Source organism: Mobula hypostoma, chromosome 2 (assembly GCF_963921235.1).
Source record: "Mobula hypostoma chromosome 2, sMobHyp1.1, whole genome shotgun sequence".
Taxonomy (NCBI): domain Eukaryota; kingdom Metazoa; phylum Chordata; class Chondrichthyes; order Myliobatiformes; family Myliobatidae; genus Mobula; species Mobula hypostoma.
In genome coordinates this window covers 248722203-248744165 of record NC_086098.1, presented here as the reverse complement: position 1 = coordinate 248744165, position 21963 = coordinate 248722203, and the positions used below count along the sequence as shown (strand labels likewise).

Sequence of the window (21963 nt, the reverse complement as noted above, 5' to 3'; positions counted from 1 at the left end):
GCTACCTCTTTCAGAATCCTTGGATGTACTCCATCTGGTGCAGGTAGCTAATCTACCTTCAGACTTTTCAGCTTCCCAAGCACATTTTCCTTAGTAATGTCAACCACACTCATTTCTGCCCCCTGACACTCAAAGTTCTGGCATGCTGCTGGTGTTTTCCACCGTGAAGACTGGCACAAAATACTCAAGTTCCTCTGCCATTTATATGTACCTGCTACTACCACTCTAGTGCAATTTTCTAGTGGTCTGATATCCACTCTTACCTCTGCTATATTCTTTATATATCTGAAAAACTTTTCTATCCTATTTTACATTGTTGTCTAGCCAACTGTCATGTTTCGTCTTTACTGTCCTTACACATTTCTTAGTTCCCTTCTCTTGGTTTTTAAAAGCTTCCCAATCCTCTAACTAACATTTGCTATATAATATACCCTCTCTTTTGCTTTTCTGGTGTCTTTGACTTCCCATGGCAGCTACAGTTGCCTCATCCTCCCTTTAGAATACTACTACTTCTTTGGGATGTATTTTCCCAGTTCCTTCCAAATTGCACCTAGAAACTCCAGCCACTGCAGTTCTGTTGTCATCTCTTCTAGTCTCCTTTTCCAATTAACTTGGGCCAGCTTCTCTCTCATGCTCCTGTAATTCCCTTTACTCCACTGTAATACTGATGCATCTGACTTTATCTTCTCCCTCTCAAACTGCAGGGTGAATTCAATCGTATTACGATCACTGTTTCCTCAGGGTTCCTTTACCTTCAGACCCCTAATCAAATTTGGTTCATTACACATCAGCCAATCCAGAATTGATTTTTTTTCCCCGTAGTGGGCTTAACCACAAGCTACTCTAAAAAGCCATCTTGAAGGCATTCTACAAATTTCCTCTCTTGGGATCCTGCAGCAACCTGATTTTCCCAAACTAGCTTCATATTGAAATCCCCCATGACAATTGTAACATTGCTCTTTTCTATCTTCTGTTGTAATTTCACATCTTAGCAACTGTTTGGAGGCCTGTATATACTGTGTATAATTCCCATCAGTTCCTCTTTACCCTCCTAGTATCTTTACTCTACCCACAGGATTCTACAATTTCCAATCATACATCAACTCCTTCTAAGGATTTGATTTCATCTTTTACCAACAGAGTCATGCCAACCGCTCTGTTTATCTGCAATGTGTATCTGTGAATATTAAACTCCCAACTATGATCTACTTTCAACCATGGCTCAGTGATGCCCATGATATCAAACTACACAATCTCTAATTGCAGGTCAAGGTCATCTACCTTATTTCATATACTGTGTGCATTCAAATATAATGCCGACAGTCCTGTAATCATCAGCCTTTTTGATTTTGCCCCCATTGAACACGTCAACTGATCCAACTGACTGCAATTTTTCCCTATTATCTGCCTGTCCTCCTTCAGTCCCACTACACACTGCACCTACCTGCATACCATCTGCCCCATCCCTCTTCCAAATTACTTTAAACCCTCCCCAACAGCTCTAGCAAACCTACCTGTAAGGGTATTGGCCTCCCTTGGGCTCGGGTGTAATCTGTCCTTTTCGAACAGGTTATGCCTTCCCCAGAAGAGATGCCAACAGTCCAGAAATCTAAAACCCTGTCCCCTGCACCAATTCTTTAGCCACATGTTCATCTGCCAAATCATCCTATTCTTACCCTCACTGGTGTGTGGCACTGGCAGCAATCCAGAGATTACTACCCTGGAGGTCCTGCTTTTCAGGTTTCAACCTAAGTCCCTATATTTTCTCTTCAGAACCTCCTCCCTTTTCCTGCCTACGACATTGGTATCAATATATTCCATGACTTCTAGCTCTCACCATCCCTGTTTAGAATGATGTGAATCTGATCCGAGACATGCTTGACTCTGGCACCTGGGAGGCAAATACCATCCGGATGTCTCGTGTCCAGAGACTCTACTATCTGCTCCTCTAACTATGGAATTGCCTATCACTATTTCACTATTCTTCTGAACCACAGAGACAGACCACGTGCCAGAGACCTGGTCAATGTGACTTCCCCTGGTAGGAGCATCCCCCTCCATCCCCCACCCAACAGTTTCCAAAGTGGTATACTTATTGGGGTACACTAAATATGGGAGTTTGACAAATAAGCTCTTCTTGGGCTTCCAGTTGGGACATTTCAATAATAAACTCTGTCACCTTCATCAGGGATGATGACAAGTGTGGCTGGACCAATGTTTATATAGCTATAAACATTGCTAATCTTATCCTTGTATTCATTGCCCTGACAAATGAAAACAAGTATGCCATCTGCCTTCTTTACCATCCTTTACTTTCAGGGAGGTATGGACTTTGACTCCAAGACCCCTCTGTACATCAATGCTGTAAACTGCCCTGCAACTAACTACATACTTTTCCTTTACATTTGACACCCCAAGTGTAACATCTCACACTTACAGGGATTAAAATGCAATCTGTCATCTCTCCACTTATCTGTCACTGATATATAGTCTCCCGTATCTTTTGAACAGCCCTTTGTACTGTCCACAATATCACGATGTCATCTGCAAACTTGCTAAGTCACCCATCTGTATTTTCATCTGTTGGATTCTGGTGATTTTGTAATCTAGAGGTTCTCTGAAAGTCCAGGCCATGAAACTTGTTGCTTACACTTGTTTTATCAATTTTAAAGAATGAGCAAAGGAAAGATCCAAGAGAACAAGAGTTTAGAAAACAAAAGCATGGGGTCATCCTCTGTAAAAACTAGCTTCGACTAAAAATAAAACAACACCATACCAGTGGTAGCGATTACCTATAAAATAGCCAGATTCAAGTGGCGTGACATCTACTGCAAAGAGAAAAACAAACTGAGAATCTTTCAGTAAAACGCAGAAACAACTGTACCAAAATTATTGGAAAATCCACTAAACAATTACACATATAGGTGGTTATATAAAAATGCAAGCACAGGGAACACGCATAAAAGTTGCTGGTGAATGCAGCAGGCCAGGCAGCATCTCTAGGAAGAGGTACAGTCAACGCTTCAGGCCGAGACCCTTTCGTCAGCTGAAACATCAACTGTACCTCTTCCTAGAGATGCCTGGCCTGCTGTGTTCACCAGCAACTTTTATGTGTGTTGCTTGAAATTCCAGCATCTGCAGATTTCCTCGTGTTTGCTTTTTAAAAGCACAGGGAAGTTAAGTTAATCCAACACGTTCAAGACACATACGTACAAACAAGAGGCTCCAGTGCAGATCACAGACCTTCAGCCAGTTTACACCCTTTCACCACTTGCCCTGTTTTCTACAGGTGAGTCAATTCTGAATTCAAACTCCAAGTCTGTGCAGATCCCATCGATTGTAATCTTCTACATCAGTATCTAGATGGCCATTTGCTTTGACAAGGTATAGAAGGCTACAAACTAGCTTCTGGTAAATAGGATTAGTGCAGGGGTTCCACGGTCCCCTTGCTTAATGATATTGGTCCATGGCATAAAAAAAGTTTGGGAACTCCTGGATTAGTGGGTACTTGATGGTTGGCATGGCCATGGAGCCAAAGGGCTTGTTTCTCTGCTGTACAACTCAATGAAAGAAAAATCTTGCTTTTCCAGTCCATGCCAGGAACCCTCCGCTGAATGTAGTGCGGAGGTTTGCTCACCTCCTGGATCAAAATGACCACGACTTCCGCGAGGAGTGGGAACTGATCCAGCTTCGTGAGGAAGTGGTGCAGTGCATCCGTTCCAGTCGCCACCTGGAGCAAGACCTCAATGTAATGGATATCAAGATTGGACTGTTGGTGAAGAACAGGATCACCCTGCAGGTGAGTGGGTACTCTTGGCATCTTGCGAAGTTTTGGTTAACCTGCTGTCTCCCTGGTTGGCAGCAGTGTCACTGAATTTTAAGAATTAGCAGTGTAGATAGTGATATTTATCCCTGCAGGTCTGCGCTGGTGTTTGTTCTCCACACTTCTTCATGAAACTTACCAGAATCAGGTATATTTCAGTGATGTTTGTCATGAAATTTGTTGTTTTGAGCAATACATAAAGATTGCTGTAAGTTGCAATAAAATAAATAATACTACAAAGACTAATGAGATATTCATGGATTTTCTTAAAATGTTGAGTGCGTGTCTTCATGCTCCTGTACCTCTTCCCTGGCAGTAGTAATGAAAAGAAGGCATGTCCTGATGGTGAAGATTCTTAATGATGGATACTACCTTCTTGAGCCATCACCTTTTGTAGATGTCCTCAGTGGTGGGGAGGCTAGTGTCCATGATGGAACAAGTTGAATTTACAGCACACTGTAGCTTTTTCTGATCCTGTGTAGTGGTCCCTCCATACCAGGCAGTGATGCAATCAGTCAGAAAGCTTTACATAGTATATCTGTAGCGTCGAATGAAGTATAGCCACTAGTGTGCCGTCTTTGTATTGAATCAGTATGTTGGACACTGGATGGCTTGTCAAAGATGTTGACATCCAGGAACTTGAAACTGTTTTAGTACAGTGTAGAATAGTACAATACAGGAACTGGTCCTTTGGCCCACGGTGTCTGTGCTAACCACAATGCCAATTTACACTAATGCTATCAGCCTGCTTCTGATCTATAATTCCCCCGTTCCCTGTGTTTTCATGTGTCATTCTAAATGCCCCTTAAACATTGGTGTTGTATCTGCTTTCACCACCTCCCAGCAGTGGATTCCAGCCACCCATCACTCGCTAGTTGTTTAAAAAAAAACACATTGCCATGTAAATCTTATTTAAAATTCCCCCCATATGTCCTCTTGTATCTGGCATTTCCAGTCTGGGAAGCTAACTCTGTCTGCTTCTCATTGTTTTGTATAATTGTGTCAGGTGTCATCTCGGCCTCTGACACTCCAGAGAACACTTTTGAGTGTAGCAGTTAGTGTAACACTATTATAGCACCAACGACCTGGGTTCAATTCCCACTGCTGGATATTCTCCTCATAACCATTTGGGTTTGCTCCAGGTGCTCTGGTTTCCTCCCGCATTCCAAAGACAGGGATTAGTAGGATAATTGGTTACATAGGTGTAATTGGACAGTGCAGATTTGTGGACTGGAAGAGCCTGTTATTGTGCTGCATCTCTAAAATAAGTAAAATTTAAAATGGGCCATATTTGTTTAACCCCCTCCTTGTAGCTTATACCCTGTAATTCAACCAGTGCCCTGGTTCATAAGCATTCGTGCTTTACCCCCCTCCCCCTCAGTTCTTTATCTGGCTTTCCCTTAAATACTTCCACACATAGTCTTGCCTTCTGGGTATTAAAACTTCTTATCACCATTTCTTGAGAATTCCCTAAGAGTTAAGCATGACACCTTCCAGTCTGATTTTGTGGGTTCTGAGGTGATTGGTAAGGGCATTATGGGAGCTGTAGTTGCAAGTGGAGCAGTTGATGAATAACCCCCATGGTATATGGGGAACAATTCTCCCGCTGCTGCTCACACAGAGTCTCTGTGTACTCTTGATGCACAGGCTCATGGTTCTCAACAGCCTATTTTAATGCTTCTTGAAGAGATTCCTTGGAGATCAAAGTGGCAATGTTACATTTCTTCAACCCTTGAATCCTCATCTCTACCTATCCATGACTGAGCTTTGGGGGAGGGGTGGGGGGGGTAACAAGATGATGGAGAAGGTAGTCATTAGGGTGTTAACGTCTGCTCAGGTTTCAGGGAACAATCTCATCAGTGCCATTCCCCTCCTCCTTTGTCTATGACCTCTCTATGTCCCTCAAGTGCCATTAACCAAAAGCAAGATAATTTACAGTGGTCAATTAAACTACCTACTAATATATGTAGCGTGATAGCAGGGAGCACCCGAGTCCAAGGTCAAACCAGGATCTCAGGAGTTCGGCAGACCAGCTGCTGTGCCACAGTTCTGCCTTCTCTTGAATTATTTACTGGATTTATTCTTGACTGTCATGGATTCATAGTTACAATTCAGAAACAGGCCCTTCAGCCCAGCTTGTCTGTGCCAACCAAGATGTCCATCTCTGTTAATCCCATTTTCCTGCATTTGATCCATATCCCTCTGATCCTGTCCACATATCCTTTAAGCAGTGTAATTGCACCAGCCTCTACCGCTTCCTCCGAGGGCTCCTTTCATTCACTCATCATTTTCTGTGTGGGGAAACTTGCCACAACAATCCCTTTAAAATTTTTCCCCTCTTACCTCAAACCTACGCCTTGTAGTTCCAGGCTTCTCTAATGTTGAGAAAAGACTGTGACCATCGTTGGATCCTGATACTTGTAATATCAAAATTTCTTCAGAAGTCAAGAAAGCATAAAACTTATTGCTTGTGATCTTTTTGTGAAGTGTTGCAAGAGCAGAAAACAAATGAGAGAGGAACTAAGAGAAAAAGCAAAGACAAAGGAAAAAAGCAGTTGTAGTTGTTTCATACTCAGACTAGAGGTAACAAAATTCAAGTGATAGCAATTAACCTATAAAATAGCCAGATTCCAGTGACATGACACCTGCTACAGAAGGCTAAGAAGCTTCCAGAAAAATACAGAAGCAACTGCACCATAATTACTGGAAAATTCACTGAACAATTACATAGAAAATCTACAGCACAATACAGGCCCTTTGCCCCACAAAGCTGTGCCGAACATGTCCTTACCTTAGAAATTACCTAGGGTTACCCATAGCCCTCTATTTTTCTGAGCTCCATGTATCTGTCCAGGAGTCTCTTAAAAGATCCTATCGTATCCGCCTCCACCACTGTCGCTGGCAGCCCATTCCACGCACTCACCACTCTCTGCGTTCAATTTTTAAAAAACTTACCCCTGACATCTCCTCTGTACCTACTTCCAAGCACTTTAAAACTGTGCCCTCTCGTGCTAGCCATTTCAGCCCTGGGAAAAAGCCTCTGATTATCCACATGATCAATACCTCTCATCATCTTATACACCTCTATCAGGTCACCTCTCATCCTCCATTGCTCCAAGGAAAAAAGGCAGAGTTCACGCAACCTATTCTCATAAGACATCCTTGTAAATCTCCTCTGCACCTTTTCTATGGTTTCCACAACCTTCCTGTAGTGAGGTGACCAGAACTGAACACAGTACTCCACTCTGACCAGGGTCCTATATAGCTGCAACATTACCTCTCAGCTCTTAAACTCAATCCCATGGTTGATGAAGGCCAATGCACCGTATGCATTCTTAACCACACAGTCAACCTATGCAGCAGTTTTGAGTGTCCTATGGACTCGAACGCCAAGATCTCTCAGATCCTCCACACTGCCAAGAGTCTTACCATTAATTCTATATTCTGCCATAATTGACCTACCAAAATGAACCACCTCACACCTATCTGGGTTGAACTCCATCTGCCACTTCTCAGCCCAGTTTTGCATCCTATCAGTGTCCCGCTGTAACTTCTGATAGTACTCCACACTATCCACAATACCCCCAACCTTTGTGTCATCAGCAAGTTTACTAACCCATCCCTCCACTTCCTCATCAAGGTCATTTATAAAAATCACGAAGAGCAGGGGTCCCAGAACAGAACCCTGAGGCACACCACTGGTCACTGACCTCCATTCAGAATATGACCCATCTACAACCACTCTTTGCCTTCTGTGAGCAAGCCAATTCTGGATCCACAAAGCAAGGTCCCCTTGGATCCCATGCCTCCTTACTTTCTCAATAAGCCTTGCATGGGGCATCTTATCAAATGCCTTGCTGAAATCCATATACACTACATCTACTGCTCTTCCTTCATCAATGTGTTTAGTCACATCCTCAAAAAATTCAATCAGGCTCGTAAGGCATGCTGACTATTCCTAATCATATTATGCCTCTCCAAGTGTTCATAAATCCTGCCTCTCAGGATCTTTTCCATCAACTTACCAGCCACTGAAGTAAGAAGTTACATGTATGTAGGTGATTGTATAAAAATATGCAGAAGGATAGGAAATTTAAACTACAATAAAAATAGCACCCCAATCCAACACCACCTACCTTATCTATGATCCACATAATTTTATAAACCTCTAATAGATTGTGTCTCAGCTTCCTATGCTCCAGAGAAAACAGTCCCAGCCTATCCAATCTATCTTCATAATTCAAACTATCCAGTTCAGGCAACGTTCCTGTGAATCTTCTGTGCAATCACATCCTTCCTATAACGTGGCAACTGGATCTATAATTCCAGCCTAGCTTCTATAAACTTTACAGCTCAATTCTGCCCTGTCATTGCTGTCTAGTTTGCTCCTAATGATTCCCTACCCCAAAATTACCTTTCTCTAGAACAGTTCATTTAAAATCTATCTGGGTCTAACTATTGGTCAGTTTTACTTTTATCTTGTGGCTGCATTTCAAATATTAATACTCCAATGAAGCACCTTGAGATATCTTACTACATTAAAGATGCTCAGTATACATCTTCAAAAGCTGATGCCTAGAAAGGTGGCAGGGATCCATCCTGGACATGTTCTACCTCTCCGATGGTAGTAATGAGAAGAGGGCAAGAGCCTGAAAATACATACTCAACATTTTAGGAAAGAAGTCTTCCCCTTCACTGTCAGATTGCTGAACAGTCCATGAACACCAGCTCACTATTCTTCTCTCATCAGCTTTCTGAACAGTCTATGAACTTAAGAATACCACCTCACTATCCCTCTGTCGTCAGATCCCTAACCGGTCCATAAACCCATGAACACCACCTCACTATCCCTCTGTCATCAGATTTCTGACCAGTCCATGAACAATACCTCACTATCCCTCTGTCATCAGATTTCTGACTGGTCCATAAACCCATGAACACCACCTCACTATCCCTCTGTCGTCAGATCCCTAACCGGTCCATAAACCCATGAACATCACCTCACTATCCCTCTGTCATCAGATTTCTGACCGGTCCATGAACCCATGAACACCACCTTACTATCCCTCTGTCATCAGATTTCTGACCAGTCCATAAACCCATGAACACCACCTCACTATCCCTCTGTCATCAGATTTCTGACCGGTCCATGAACCCATGAACACCACCTCACTATCCCTCTGTCATCAGATTTCTGACCGGTCCATAAACCCATGAACACCACCTCACTATCCCTCTGTCATCAGATTTCTGACCGGTCCATGAACAATACCTCACTATCCCTCTGTCATCAGATTTCTGACCGGTCCATAAACCCATGAACAACACCTCACTATCCCTCTGTCATCAGATTTCTGACCGGTCCATAAACCCATGAACAACACCTCACTATCCCTCTGTCATCAGATTTCTGACCGGTCCATAAACCCATGAACAACACCTCACTATCCCTCTGTCATCAGTTTTCTAACCGGTCCATGAACCCATGAACAACACCTCACTATCCCTCTGTTTTGCCATTACTTTAGTTCTTTTAATGTATTATTTATTGTAACTTACAGTTTTTTTAAAAAATTATTGCGCTGTACCGCAAAAAAGCAAATTTTCCAACGTAATGTCAGTGGTAATAAACTTGATTCTGATGCTGGAAATATAGGAGCCAATTTGGCAATAAATCCTGGTCAGAAATGTCATTGCATTTCTACACTTGTACTGTGACGTGTGTGAGGCGAGTGATTTCACTGGGCAAGTTGAGAATCTTCATTGGCTCCTGTAGTATATCCCAAGGTAGAACCATGATGGACTTTGGTCTTGATTTGTAGGAAGTGGTTTCCCACTGCAAGAAACTGACCAAGAAGAACAAGGGGCAGCTGTCAGACCTGATGGTGATCGACAAACAAAAGGGGATAAAGGCCCTCAGCAGGGAAAAGCGGGAGAAACTGGAGGCCTACCAACATCTCTTCTACCTCCTGCAGGTAATGTTCAAACGACCAAGGTGTCCTCCTCTGCTGTCTTTTCCTGATGAAGGGTTCTGCCTGAACCATTGACTGTTTATTCCTCTCCATAGAGGCTGCCTGACCTGTTGAGTTCCTCACTCCTAGTCTGCTTCTATTTCTCCTATGTCAGACGAAACCGGTCTACCTGGCCAAGCTGATCTTCCAGATGCCTCAGAACAGATCAACCAAGTTCATGGAGTCTGTGATCTTTTCACTCTACAACTACGCATCCAATGAGAGGGAGGGCTACCTGCTATTGCGTCTGTTCACCACAGCCCTTCAAGAGGAGGTTAGGTACGTGCTTGCGACGCCCACCAATGAGGCCTATTTGACATATTTTAGGATAATTAAACAATTAGATAGACCCTGAGGTGGGGCTGCTAGATAGGGAGATGCAAAGCCAGGTGGGCCTTTTCTGGGCCTCTCTAGAAATGTGGCTGGTTAGCGCTTCTCTAACAGCTACTGGATTGCGCAGTGATAAACTCGCGTTTCCCTGTCTTCGTAAGTCTAAGGTGTATACAACTTTGGTCCCACCAAATCTGCAAGATTGGGATATCTCACCCACCTAAGCCCCGGTCTGTCTGAATGCTGTGTGATTTACTGCTCTGCTATTCAGCATAAAATAAGAGATCGTACACTGCATGCAATTATAAAGAAGTGTGTTTATGAATGTTAACTTGCCCGAAGAGCTAGTAAAGAAAAGAGAGAAAAAAAAACCAAAAGGCCCCATTCTAATTAATCAGTCAAATGTGCACAGGTTGGCAGACCTCCATGCCTGGGCTCCATCGAAATGCATTTTCCCACCACTACGACCAGTTCTCTTCAGCATCTTTTCTTCTCTGTCTCCCACTGAACAAAGAACAAGACCCACCACCGGTGTCAGTCACAAAACCGTTCCCCCAGCCTTCTCCAGAACCTTGTTTTCATTCCACTCTTCTGATTAGATGGCCCACATTCCTAAGTATCGCTTATTTCCCACAGTAACCCAAACACTGCTTCTACACACCCCACCCCCACCAAAATAGTCATGTCCTCATGACTTGAAATAAATCATCTTTTCCTCCTTGATAACAGTTTTCAAAGAAATTTCATGATGTCAAAACCTCCAATCCATTTGTAAATGGTAGTGACATATCTCACTAGTGGAATAGGCACAACGCTCTGTTCTCCCGGTGCGACGTAGGCCCGCCTATCTGAGGGTTTCCAGATTCTTTGAGACCTCCTTATCCTCATAATCTACTTCTTCAGTTTTGGGCATTCTCTGAGATCTTTCCTGTCTACATGAAGAGGCCTCTCCCTGTCCATTACTCGTGCCTTCCGGCAACTCAAGACCCCTTCACTTAGCAGGACTCAGCTTCATTTCAGTTACTTTAGAGCTCAATCTCCCTTCTTTGTCCAGCTGCAAGCCTGCCTGTCCACTGCTAGATCCCCCCCCGCCCCCGCACCTCTCCATTTCATCTGCATCAGAGTGGGGAGGTTTGGGGATCTCTTTGTCAATTACTGGGGAGTTTGCATAGGGTAGCATATACCATACTCCCATTTCCTCTTCCTCTGAGTCTGTACCACATTCAGTGGTTAAGTCCTTTCCACTACTTGTCCTTCCGTACTTCCATATCGCCACAGGGTCGCCTTGCTAGGTGTAGGGTCCACGTCAGGCTCTGGGTGAACACGTATCTCTTGTCCCAGAGGTAGATGGTGGTTCAGATGGAGAATCTTGACAGGTCCATTCCCATCCTCTGGTTTCACGCGCATAACTGGACTCTCCACTATGTAAGACATAGCCACGCACGCTCAACCAGCTTGTGCTTCCCTGGTAGCCCCAAATTCTTTATGGGAACTCTGACTCTGGGTATCTAAGTTGGGAGAATTTTTCATCTTTTGATCATATTTCCTTGATTCTGTTTGGTAGCGGAGACCTCTGTTAGTTCTTAAGCCTTTTGCAGTATCCTCCTCACATCAGACACATACTTCAGATAGGTCTTCTGTGGTAAATCTTCCCCACCAGTCCGAAGACAAAGGTCAATACGCAACCTCGCTTCATATCCAAACATCAAAGAATATGGCGACTATCCCGTAGCTTCATTCTGTGTACAGTTGTAGCACTGGACCAGCTGCCCAATATGCTGATTCCTGTTTGTTCTTCTCACTGATCTCCATGGTTCTGAGCATGTCTAGTAATGTCTGGTTGAACCTCTTGGGCTGAGGATCACCTTCTCGACTCCAAGCATGCTTAGTAACTCATGAATGAGCCTTCTCTCAAAATCCCTTCCCTGATCACTATGTATCTGTCTGGGAAGGCCATAACGCGCAAAATGCTTCTGCCATAATACTTTGGCCATGGTGGATACCCTCTGATCCTTTGTAGGGAAGGCTTGAGCATATCTGGTGTAGTAGTGGTCCGTAGTAACCAAGGCATTTGCCGAGTTGCTAGAATCAGGCTGTATGGAGAGGAAATCCATACATGCCCAATCAAGTGGTCCCGCACTCTGCAAATGGGATAGAGGACCGGCCCTTATAGGCAGCGTCTTCCTCCAAATACATTGAATGCATGACTTGCTGTACTTTTTGACCTATGGCTTCATTCGGGGCCAGTAGAACAGATCTCTGACCAATCATTAGGTCTTGTCAAACCCCGAATGACCTGAATCACCATAAAGTGACTTCAACGCAATCCTCTGATACTTCTCAGGCAGAACTAATGGGGAGCGCTGAGGTCTGTCTGGAGGCGATGTGACCTGGTATAGAATCTGGTTCCTCAATTCCAGTTTGTTCCATTCTTTCAGCAGTAGAGATACAGCAGGGTCTTCCATCTTTTCAGCTTGGGCCACATCCCCTTCCATAACAGCTGAGTAAACTGTACCTATACAAGGGTTATCTCGCTGAGCAGCAGTCACTTCCCCTGGACCCAACTCTTTGTATTCAGAGCGGCCAGGTTCCAGTAAGCTTGTGGAATGACACAACCAGAAGCTCCCAAACGATCCACTGCTCAATCCTGCCCTTGCCTTGCCGCTGACTTCTCTGTGATGGAAAATAGGCAAATTGCTTTAAATTCAGGGGTAGGGTGCTCTCCCGCTCTCCACTCACTCCCAGCCCTTCATGCACCCGCCAGGACAAAGCATCCACATCAATGTTCCTGCTCCCCGGCTGGTACTTCAGGCTGAAATCATAGGCAGACAATGCCGCCAACCACCGATGGCCTGTGGCATCCAATTTTGCTGAGGTCAGGGACAGTCAATGGATTGTTGTCCGTTCTCAACTCTTAGCTTATCCACCACAGCCCATTTCAATGTCAGAAACTCCAATTTGTGTGTGGGGTAGTTTCTCTTGGAGCTTGACAGTCTCCGCCTGACGACAGTGACAGATCTCAGCTATGTGCCCTGATCCTGATACAGCACGCTCCCGAGCGTGCTGCTAGACATGCCCTCAATGCATACAGCAATTGGCATGTCCAGTCAAGCACCGCCACATGCGCTTTAGTCAGCCACTCCTTCAGCAACTGAAAGGCCTCTTGTGTTTTTCATCCGATTTTGCTCCAAAGGACTAAAATAATCTTTACCATCTTCTCCATTCGTCCTCCTTCCGTTCTTCCCAAGGGATGGTAACTGCACAGAAGCTGATTCAAAGGGTGAATCACTGTAGAGTAGCCCTTCACGAGCCTCTGATAGTACCCACAGAATCCACGAAACGAGTGTAGAGCGCTCACGTTCTTGGGCCTCGGCCGTGTGGTCACCGTCTCTATCTTTGACAAATCCATAAGTACTCCATTCCGTGACACTATGTGCCAACATAGGTGACAGACATCTTGCAAAACTGGCACTTTTCCAGCTTTCAGGCAGCCTGACACCTGCAGTAGCCTTGCCTTGTGCTCTTCCAGGGTTGTCCCAAACATTGAGAGCATCCAGGTACAGCAGCACCTCAGGCAAGTTCATATCCCCAACAGTTTTCTCCATAACACGGTGGAAAGTAGCCAGAGCTCCTGATATGCCCTGGGGCATCCTTTCAAACTGAAAGAATCCAAGTGGACATTGAATGTTGTCTTCTCCTTGTCAGCCTCAGTCATGGGTATCTGATAATACCCACTCCTTGGGTCCAGTACACTGAAACACATCACTTCACTCAGCAGGCAATGTGTGTCGGTTCAGAGTCCAATAGTCTCCTTCAATATTTTTATTAGTTTCTACATAAAAGAATACAGAGTACAAGATGATATATATTATAAATCAAAAAAGATAAAATAATTCCAAATACATTATATTAAAAACACACTTGCAATCACATTACCCTATATTCATGTAAATTAAATTAAATCGTAATATTGAAATGTAATAATTTTATTATACAGGAAAAAAATCTAAACCCACTACCAAGATCAAAGCTGTTTGGTAAAGAAAGAGAAAAGGAAAAAAAATCCTTATCATAAAGTGAAATATGTTATTAGCCACCATCTGTACTTTAACAGCAAGTTAAAGGTTTTGAAAATAGTTCAAAAATGGTCCCCACAATGTTTGAAAGTCTTGACTAGATTCAGAAACTGAACAACGGATCTTCTCTAAATTTAAGCATGACATAACTGACTGATAAAGACAAATGTAGGTCCCCTGCAAACAGAAACAGGTGAATTGATTATGGGGAGCAAGGACATGGCAGACCAATTGAATAATTACTTTGGTTCTGTCTTCACTAAGGAGGACATAAATAATCTTCCAGAAATAGTAAGGGACAGAGGGTCCAGTGAGATGGAGGAACTGAGCGAAATACATGTTAGTAGGGAAGTGGTGTTAGGTAAATTGAAGGGATTGAAGGCAGATAAATCCCCAGGGCCAGATGGTCTGCATCCCAGAGTGCTTAAGGAAGTGGCCCAAGAAATAGTGGATGCATTAGTGATAATTTTTCAAAACTCGTTAGATTCTGGACTAGTTCCTGAGGATTGGAGGGTGGCTAATGTAACCCCACTTTTTAAAAAAGGAGGGAGAGAGAAACCGGGGAATTATAGGCCGGTTAGCCTAACGTCGGTGGTGGGGAAACTGCTGGAGTCAGTTATCAAGGATGTGATAACAGCACATTTGGAAAGCGGTGAAATGATCGGACAAAGTCAGCATGGATTTGTGAAAGGAAAATCATGTCTGACGAATCTCATAGAATTTTTTGAGGATGTAACTAGTAGAGTGGATAGGGGAGAACCAGTGGATGTGGTATATTTGGATTTTCAAAAGGCTTTTGACAAGGTCCCACACAGGAGATTAGTGTGCAAACTTAAAGCACATGGTATTGGGGGTAAGGTATTGGTGTGGGTGGAGAATTGGTTAGCAGACAGGAAGCAAAGAGTGGGAATAAACGGGACCTTTTCAGAATGGCAGGCGGTGACTAGTGGGGTACCGCAAGGCTCAGTGCTGGGACCCCAGTTGTTTACAATATATATTAATGACTTGGATGAGGGAATTAAATGCAGCATCTCCAAGTTTGCGGATGACACGAAGCTGGGTGGCAGTGTTAGCAGTGAGGAGGATGCTAAGAGGATGCAGGGTGACTTGGATAGGTTGGGTGAGTGGGCAAACTCATGGCAGATGCAATTTAATGTGGATAAATGTGAAGTTATCCACTTTGGTGGCAAAAATAGGAAAACAGATTATTATCTGAATGGTGGCCGATTAGGAAAAGGGGAGGTGCAACGAGACCTGGGTGTCATTATACACCAGTCATTGAAAGTGGGCATGCAGGTACAGCAGGCGGTGAAAAAGGCGAACGGTATGCTGGCATTTATAGCGAGAGGATTCGAGTACAGGAGCAGGGAGGTACTACTGCAGTTGTACAAGGCCTTGGTGAGACCACACCTGGAGTATTGTGTGCAGTTTTGGTCCCCTAATCTGAGGAAAGACATCCTTGCCATAGAGGGAGTACAAAGAAGGTTCACCAGATTGATTCCTGGGATGGCAGGTCTTTCATATGAAGAAAGACTGGATGAACTGGGCTTGTACTCGTTGGAATTTAGAAGATTGAGGGGGGATCTGATTGAAACGTATAAGATCCTAAAGGGATTGGACAGGCTAGATGCGGGAAGATTGTTCCCGATGTTGGGGAGGTCTAGAACGAGGGGTCACAGTTTGAGGATAGAGGGGAAGCCTTTTAGGACCGAGGTTAGGAAAAACTTCTTCACACAGAGAGTGGTGAATCTGTGGAATTCTCTGCCACAGCAAACTGTTGAGGCCAGTTCATTAGCTATGTTTAAAAGGAAGTTAGATATGGCCCTTGTGGCTACAGGGGTCACGGGGTATGGAGGGAAGGCTGGGTTCTGAGTTGGATGATCAGCCATGATCATAATAAATGGCGGTGCAGGCTCGAAGGGCCGAATGGCCTACTCCTGCACCTATTTTCTATGTTTCTATAAATATTGGATATTGAACCATTATGAAAGGGTTTCAAATTAGAAATTACATCTAATAAGTCCTTGTCGGGACTATTAGGAAATGAATATAATTGAGAACACAGAAAGTCTCTAATTTGTAGATATTGGAAAAAGTAGGTTTTTGGTAAGCTATATTTAGCTGACAATTGCTCAAATGAAAGGAGACTTCCTCGAACAAACAAATCCTGGAAGCATTCAACACCCAATCTATCCCATTCTTTAAAAACTGTATCGGTCATAGAGGGTTTAAAAAAATAATTAGAAAAAATGGGACTTGAAAAAGAAAATCCCATTAAGCCAAAATATTTTCTAAATTGTACCCAGATCTTCAACGTATGTTTAACTGACAAATTATCAGTTAATTTACTTAAGGATAAAGGAAGTGAGAATCCAAGAAGAGAAATGATAGAAAATTTATTAACAGAGTTAGCTTCTAGAGAAACCCATATCGGACAGTCCTCACGATTAATATAATATGACCAAAACGTAAGATTTCGTATATTGACTGCCCAATAATAAAAGCTAAACCTCCATTCTTTTTAGCTTTTTGAAGATGAACTTTATTTAGTCGAGAATGTTTATTTTTCCGTATATAAAAAGATATAACAGAATCAGGAGAGTCAAAAAAGGATTTAGGAATAAAAATGGGTAAGGCCTGAAAAAGGTATATAAATTTAGGTAAAATATTCATTTTAATAGAGTTAATTCGGCCAATCAGCAATAACGAAAGGGGTGACCAGTTTGATAATGCCCTTTTTACATAATTCAGAAGGGTAACAAAATTTTCTTTAAGTAGGTGTTTATAATTCTTAGTAATTGTTACACCCAAATAAATAAATTGATTTATTACAATTTTAAAAGGAAGGTTAGTATTAATTGATACCAAATTATTCAAAGGAAAAAGTTCACTCTTATGTAAGTTCAGTTTTTATCCTGAAAACTGGCTAAAGCAAGAGAGTAAAGAAAGTGCAGCAGGTAACAAAGTCTCGACATTAGAAATAAAAAGCAATAGGTCATCAGCATAAAGTGAAACTTTATGGATAGTACTTCTCCTTAAAATACCAATAATATCATTAGATTCTCGAAAAGCAATGGCTAAGGGTTCTAAGGCCAGATCAAAGAGCAAAGGGCTCAAGGGACAACCTTGTCTGGTTCCACGTTGAATTTTAAAAGGTTTGGAATCCTGAAAATTAGTAAGAACCCGAGCAGAGGGAGATAAATAAAGTAATTTAATCCATTGAATAAAATTGGGCCCAAAATTAAATTTTTCTAAGGTTTTAAATAAATAATTCCATTCAACCTGATCGAAAGCCTTCTGAGCGTCTAAAGATATCACACATTCCGATATCTTCTTAGAAGGAGAATAAATAACATTTAATAAACGATGAATATTAAGATGGGAATATTGATTTTTAATAAATCCAGTCTGATCATCAGAAATGGTAGATGGTAAAATATTTTCAATCCTACGGGCCAAAACTTTGGATAGAATTTTAGTATCAATATTAAGTAAGGAAATTGGTCTGTATGAAGAGCATTCAGTTGGGTTCTTATTCTTTTTAAGGATAAGTGAAATAGAAGCTTCATAGAAAGATTGTGGCAACCACCCAACATAAAGGAATCCAAAAAAACTAAACATAAATGTGGTATAAGCAGTAAGGAAAACGCATTATAAAATTCTGCAGAAAATCCATCAGGACCCAGAGCCTTCCCCAAGTGCAATGAATGTACAGCCTCGACAATTTCCTCATAAGAATTAGGTTGATCCAACTGTTCATGGTTATCAATGGAAAGTGTAGGAACGTTTAATTGGTCTAAAAAATTATTCATGATAGTATTATCTTTAGGAGGGTCAGAACTATAAAGTTTAGAATAGAATTCTTTAAAGATATCATTTATTTCTGAATGATCAGTTGTCCTAATTAGCTTTACAAATTTCTTTTATTTGCCGTTTAGCTATAAAGGTTTTTAATTGGTTAGCCAGTAATTTACCTGTTTTGTCTCCATGAATATAAAATTGACTTTTATCTTATAGCAGTTGAGTTTCAATTGGATAAGTTAAAAGAAGATCATATTTAGTTTGAATTTCAACACGCCTTTTATATAAAGCAGGATCTGGAGTTGAGGCATATTTTTGGTATAGTTGTTTAAACTGATTAGCTAACTCAATTATCTCTTTATTAGCTTTTTTCTTGACACTTGCAGTATATGAAATAATTTGTCCTCTAAGATAGGCCTTAAAAGCATCCCATATAATAAAACTAGAAGTCTCTTCCAGCGTATTCTCTTCAAAAAAAAAGAATAATTTGTCTCTCCAGCAGTTTTAAAAAATCCTTATCAGATAACAAAGTTAGATTAAAGCGCCAAGATCTGTTTGTTTGAGGAATATCAAGGAGATTTAAAGATAAAAGCACAGGGGCATGATCTGAGACAGCAATCTCTTTATATTCACAGGATCAAACTAATGGAATCATTTGGCTATCAATAAAAAAAAATCAATCCTGGAATACGTATGATGGACATGAGAAAAATACGAATACTCCCTGTCTAGTGGATGTAAAAAAACTTCGTAATCAACAATACCACATTTCATTAGAAAAACAAAGCTGATTTATTAAGTGTCGCTGGTTTAAAAGATGACCGATCTAAAGCTGGATCTAACCAGCAATTAAAGTCTCCTCCCATCACCAATGAGTAAAGGCTCAAATCTGGCAAAAACGGGAAAAAAAACACTCAAGGAATCCTGGGTCATCTGTATTCGGGACGTACAGATTAGCAAATGCCATTAATTTATTATCTAATTTTCCTGACACTGACAAAATGCCCATTAGTATCAGACACTACTTTATGTTGGACAAAGGGAACTGTATTATCTATAAAGATCGAAACTTCCCTAGATTTAGGATGAAAAGCGGAATGAAAATGTAGCCCTCTCCATCTACTGAAAAGGTGTATATTGTCACAATTACATACATGAGTTTCTTGTAGAAAAATAATTGGAACCTTAAGCTTTTTAATATATGCAAAAATCTTATTCCGTTCCACAGGGTGATATAATCCTTTCACGTTAAGACTAAGTAAGTTAATAGTTTGATCCATTTTTAATACTATTTAATAGAAAGGTTAAAGTAATAACCACTTGAATGTATATTAAAACCAAACGATAAACCTTGAAATGTGGTAACCAAGCAACAGATTTAGCTAAAAACCCAAAACATCTTCCAGAAAAAAAAACCCATCCCTCCCACCCTCCTCCCAAAGTCGGAAAGCCGGCCAAAAGAAAGCCGACAGCTAAATCTAATGATGTCACCCTCCCAAAAAAACCTACTGGTTTAGCTCCTAATTAGTTTCAAGGTTAACTGCATCCCAACCTAGACAAAGAAAAAAACTTAACCCTCATAACAAGAACACATATAGATTAATAATTACAATTTCAAAATGATAAAATGAAAAATACCCAAACTAAGCCTTATTGACAGAAAAAAACCTCAGGAAAAGTAAGTATAATATAAAATAATAAAAAACCTATCAAAATTCAAAACATTAAGTTGTTAAAATCTTGCTCTCTAAGAAAAGCACTTAAAGTTTCAAAAGGAGTTAGCTACAAAGGTATACCGAAAGTAAAAGCAGCAATTATTCATGTACTGAACAGTCAATCTTCTGATTTTAAGAATTTCTGAGCTTCTCCACTCGAATAAAACCATTCCTTAGAGCCATTCTTCAGTATAATTCTGAGCTGAGCAGGATAACGAAGAGAAGGTGTGAAACCTTTGTTTAAAAAGTTCCTACAGAACCGTTTTGAAATTAGCACGCTCATTCATGACCTTGGGTGAAAAATCCTCGACGGTGTTCCTGACAATCACTGTCATCCTGTTCAACTGTACAACTGAGGGCTTCTGCTGTTCAGGCCTCACCAGTACCCCAACAGGTAAGCCTGACTCCTCTTAATGGTCTTCCGGAGCATCCACTAAGAGGGCCTCGGCCTCAGGCATTCTGGGAAATTTGGGGCTTCCCGTCACTCTAGCTACTTCCCCAGGCCATAACATGACTGGTTTGGACTGGGTGTACCACACAGTTCCTCATTTGTGCTCATCATCCAGCTTAGGAAAGTCATGTACTTCCTCAAAAGCAGCTCTGAACACTGAGTGAATAGACAAGGTTTTCGGAAGGCTCTCTCCAACTTTATCCTTGCAAGCTCCTACTAGCTTCCTCACAATAGGAGTATTTGTTCCCGCAAGAATCGAAGCTTCACCCTTCTCGACTGGGTCTGGGCAAACCAACACTAAGGTATCAAGGACCTCAGCTATTCCCATATCTGCCTCCTAAAACACCAGCTTCAACAACAAGCAGTCATCATACGGGTAGTCAAGAATACTGAGGTCCCCAAAGCTCTAGCGCACTGAGTGGCATCATTGGTAAATGTGTCAAATACCGGTTGTAGAAAGATCTGTACAGCAGAGTAACCCAAGAACCAGTGTCAAGTATGGCTCTAGCATAAATACCCTCGATCCGTGGGGATACACTGCAGCTTGGCCCCACTTAGCCTTCGAGAATAGGGTTTTTCACCGTAGTGTCCTCCTCGATGCATTGAACGGAATGTATTCCTCCTGAGACGCCAGGCTGTTCCCTCACTGGGTCTGTTCAAAGTTTCCCAACTTCCCTTTCTGCTTAAGTAGCTCCGATGGTTTTCCCATTCTTCACACTCCCACCTGAAGCCTCCCTCCTCACCACAGTTGTAGCAGGCAATACCGGCAGTCCCCTTTTCCAGGAACCCCGTTCAATAGCAGCCCTCTAAAACATGCTCCTAAGCCCCGTCATAAGTTCCATTGGGCTTCCTGTTGTGCCAAAGTTGTTTTCTAGTGCTTGCATGTAGGTTGTGGAAGTAGCTAAGGGGTTTTCTGTCTTTAAGGACCTCACAAATTCAGCAGCTGGACTGGTAGACTTTCTACCAGTCACTGTCTTTTCACATTATCAGAGCACTGCCACTCATCCAGCATCTGAGAGGTCTGCTCCGCCCAAGTCTCATAATCCTCCTCACCCTAGGGTGTGGGCTTCACTCCCAAGAACATTCTCAGCCTACAATAAGTTTGACTCTCTGCCGGTGCACTTTGACATTTATCCACCGTGAACGTAAGGGCAGATACCTACTCAGAATTTTCACCTCTCGCCGGAGGAAGCTTTAGACCTTCCACATCAGACCACTCCATCCCCTCACTCCACAGAAACAAGAAAGCCTCTGCCCTCAGCTACAGGAAACTGCTTCCAATTCGGCACTCTCGCCTATACTCCCCTTCCTTAGGAAGTATGGATGGCCCACGGCCCTGTCTCTCCTGGGACCCCAATGGTACCAGGCAGATCCACTCCCATTACGTCATTGCTGGTCTGAACTAGCACTACATCTTTCCCCTCTGTTTGGTCAAATTTCCACTTCATGATTGTAACTTTTCCTAATGATTTAACAGTGCTTAAAACCCTAAGTTACCATTTATCTGGGCTGTGGATAACCACCCTGCTTAGAACACAAGCATTAGCTAGAGGTAATCTCTTTGAGTTGCACCAACGCTTGACCCTTGTGGCGTTCATAACCACTTTCCTGGGCAATAGTTTAACACGGACTTAACCGCAAACCCACTTAATCAATTTTTGGGCAATCACAACGTTCAACAAATTCAATCAGAGACGATACCCCTACATGAAACCTTTTTATGGATGTTTCTTGAAATGCAGCTGGTTAGTCCCTC

At 42.3% G+C, this 21963-nt stretch overlaps 1 protein-coding gene across 1 annotated transcript in view; it reads left to right on the top strand.

Moving 5' to 3' along the window:
- Nucleotides 1-21963, top strand: part of LOC134343085 (ras GTPase-activating-like protein IQGAP1) — a 230576-nt gene that overhangs the window by 138303 nt on the left and 70310 nt on the right. The window contains exons 23-25 of the mRNA XM_063041967.1: nt 3591-3799; nt 9646-9798; nt 9950-10113. Of these exons, the coding sequence (XP_062898037.1) occupies nt 3591-3799; nt 9646-9798; nt 9950-10113 (526 nt within the window). The remainder of the gene's footprint in view (nt 1-3590; nt 3800-9645; nt 9799-9949; nt 10114-21963) is intronic.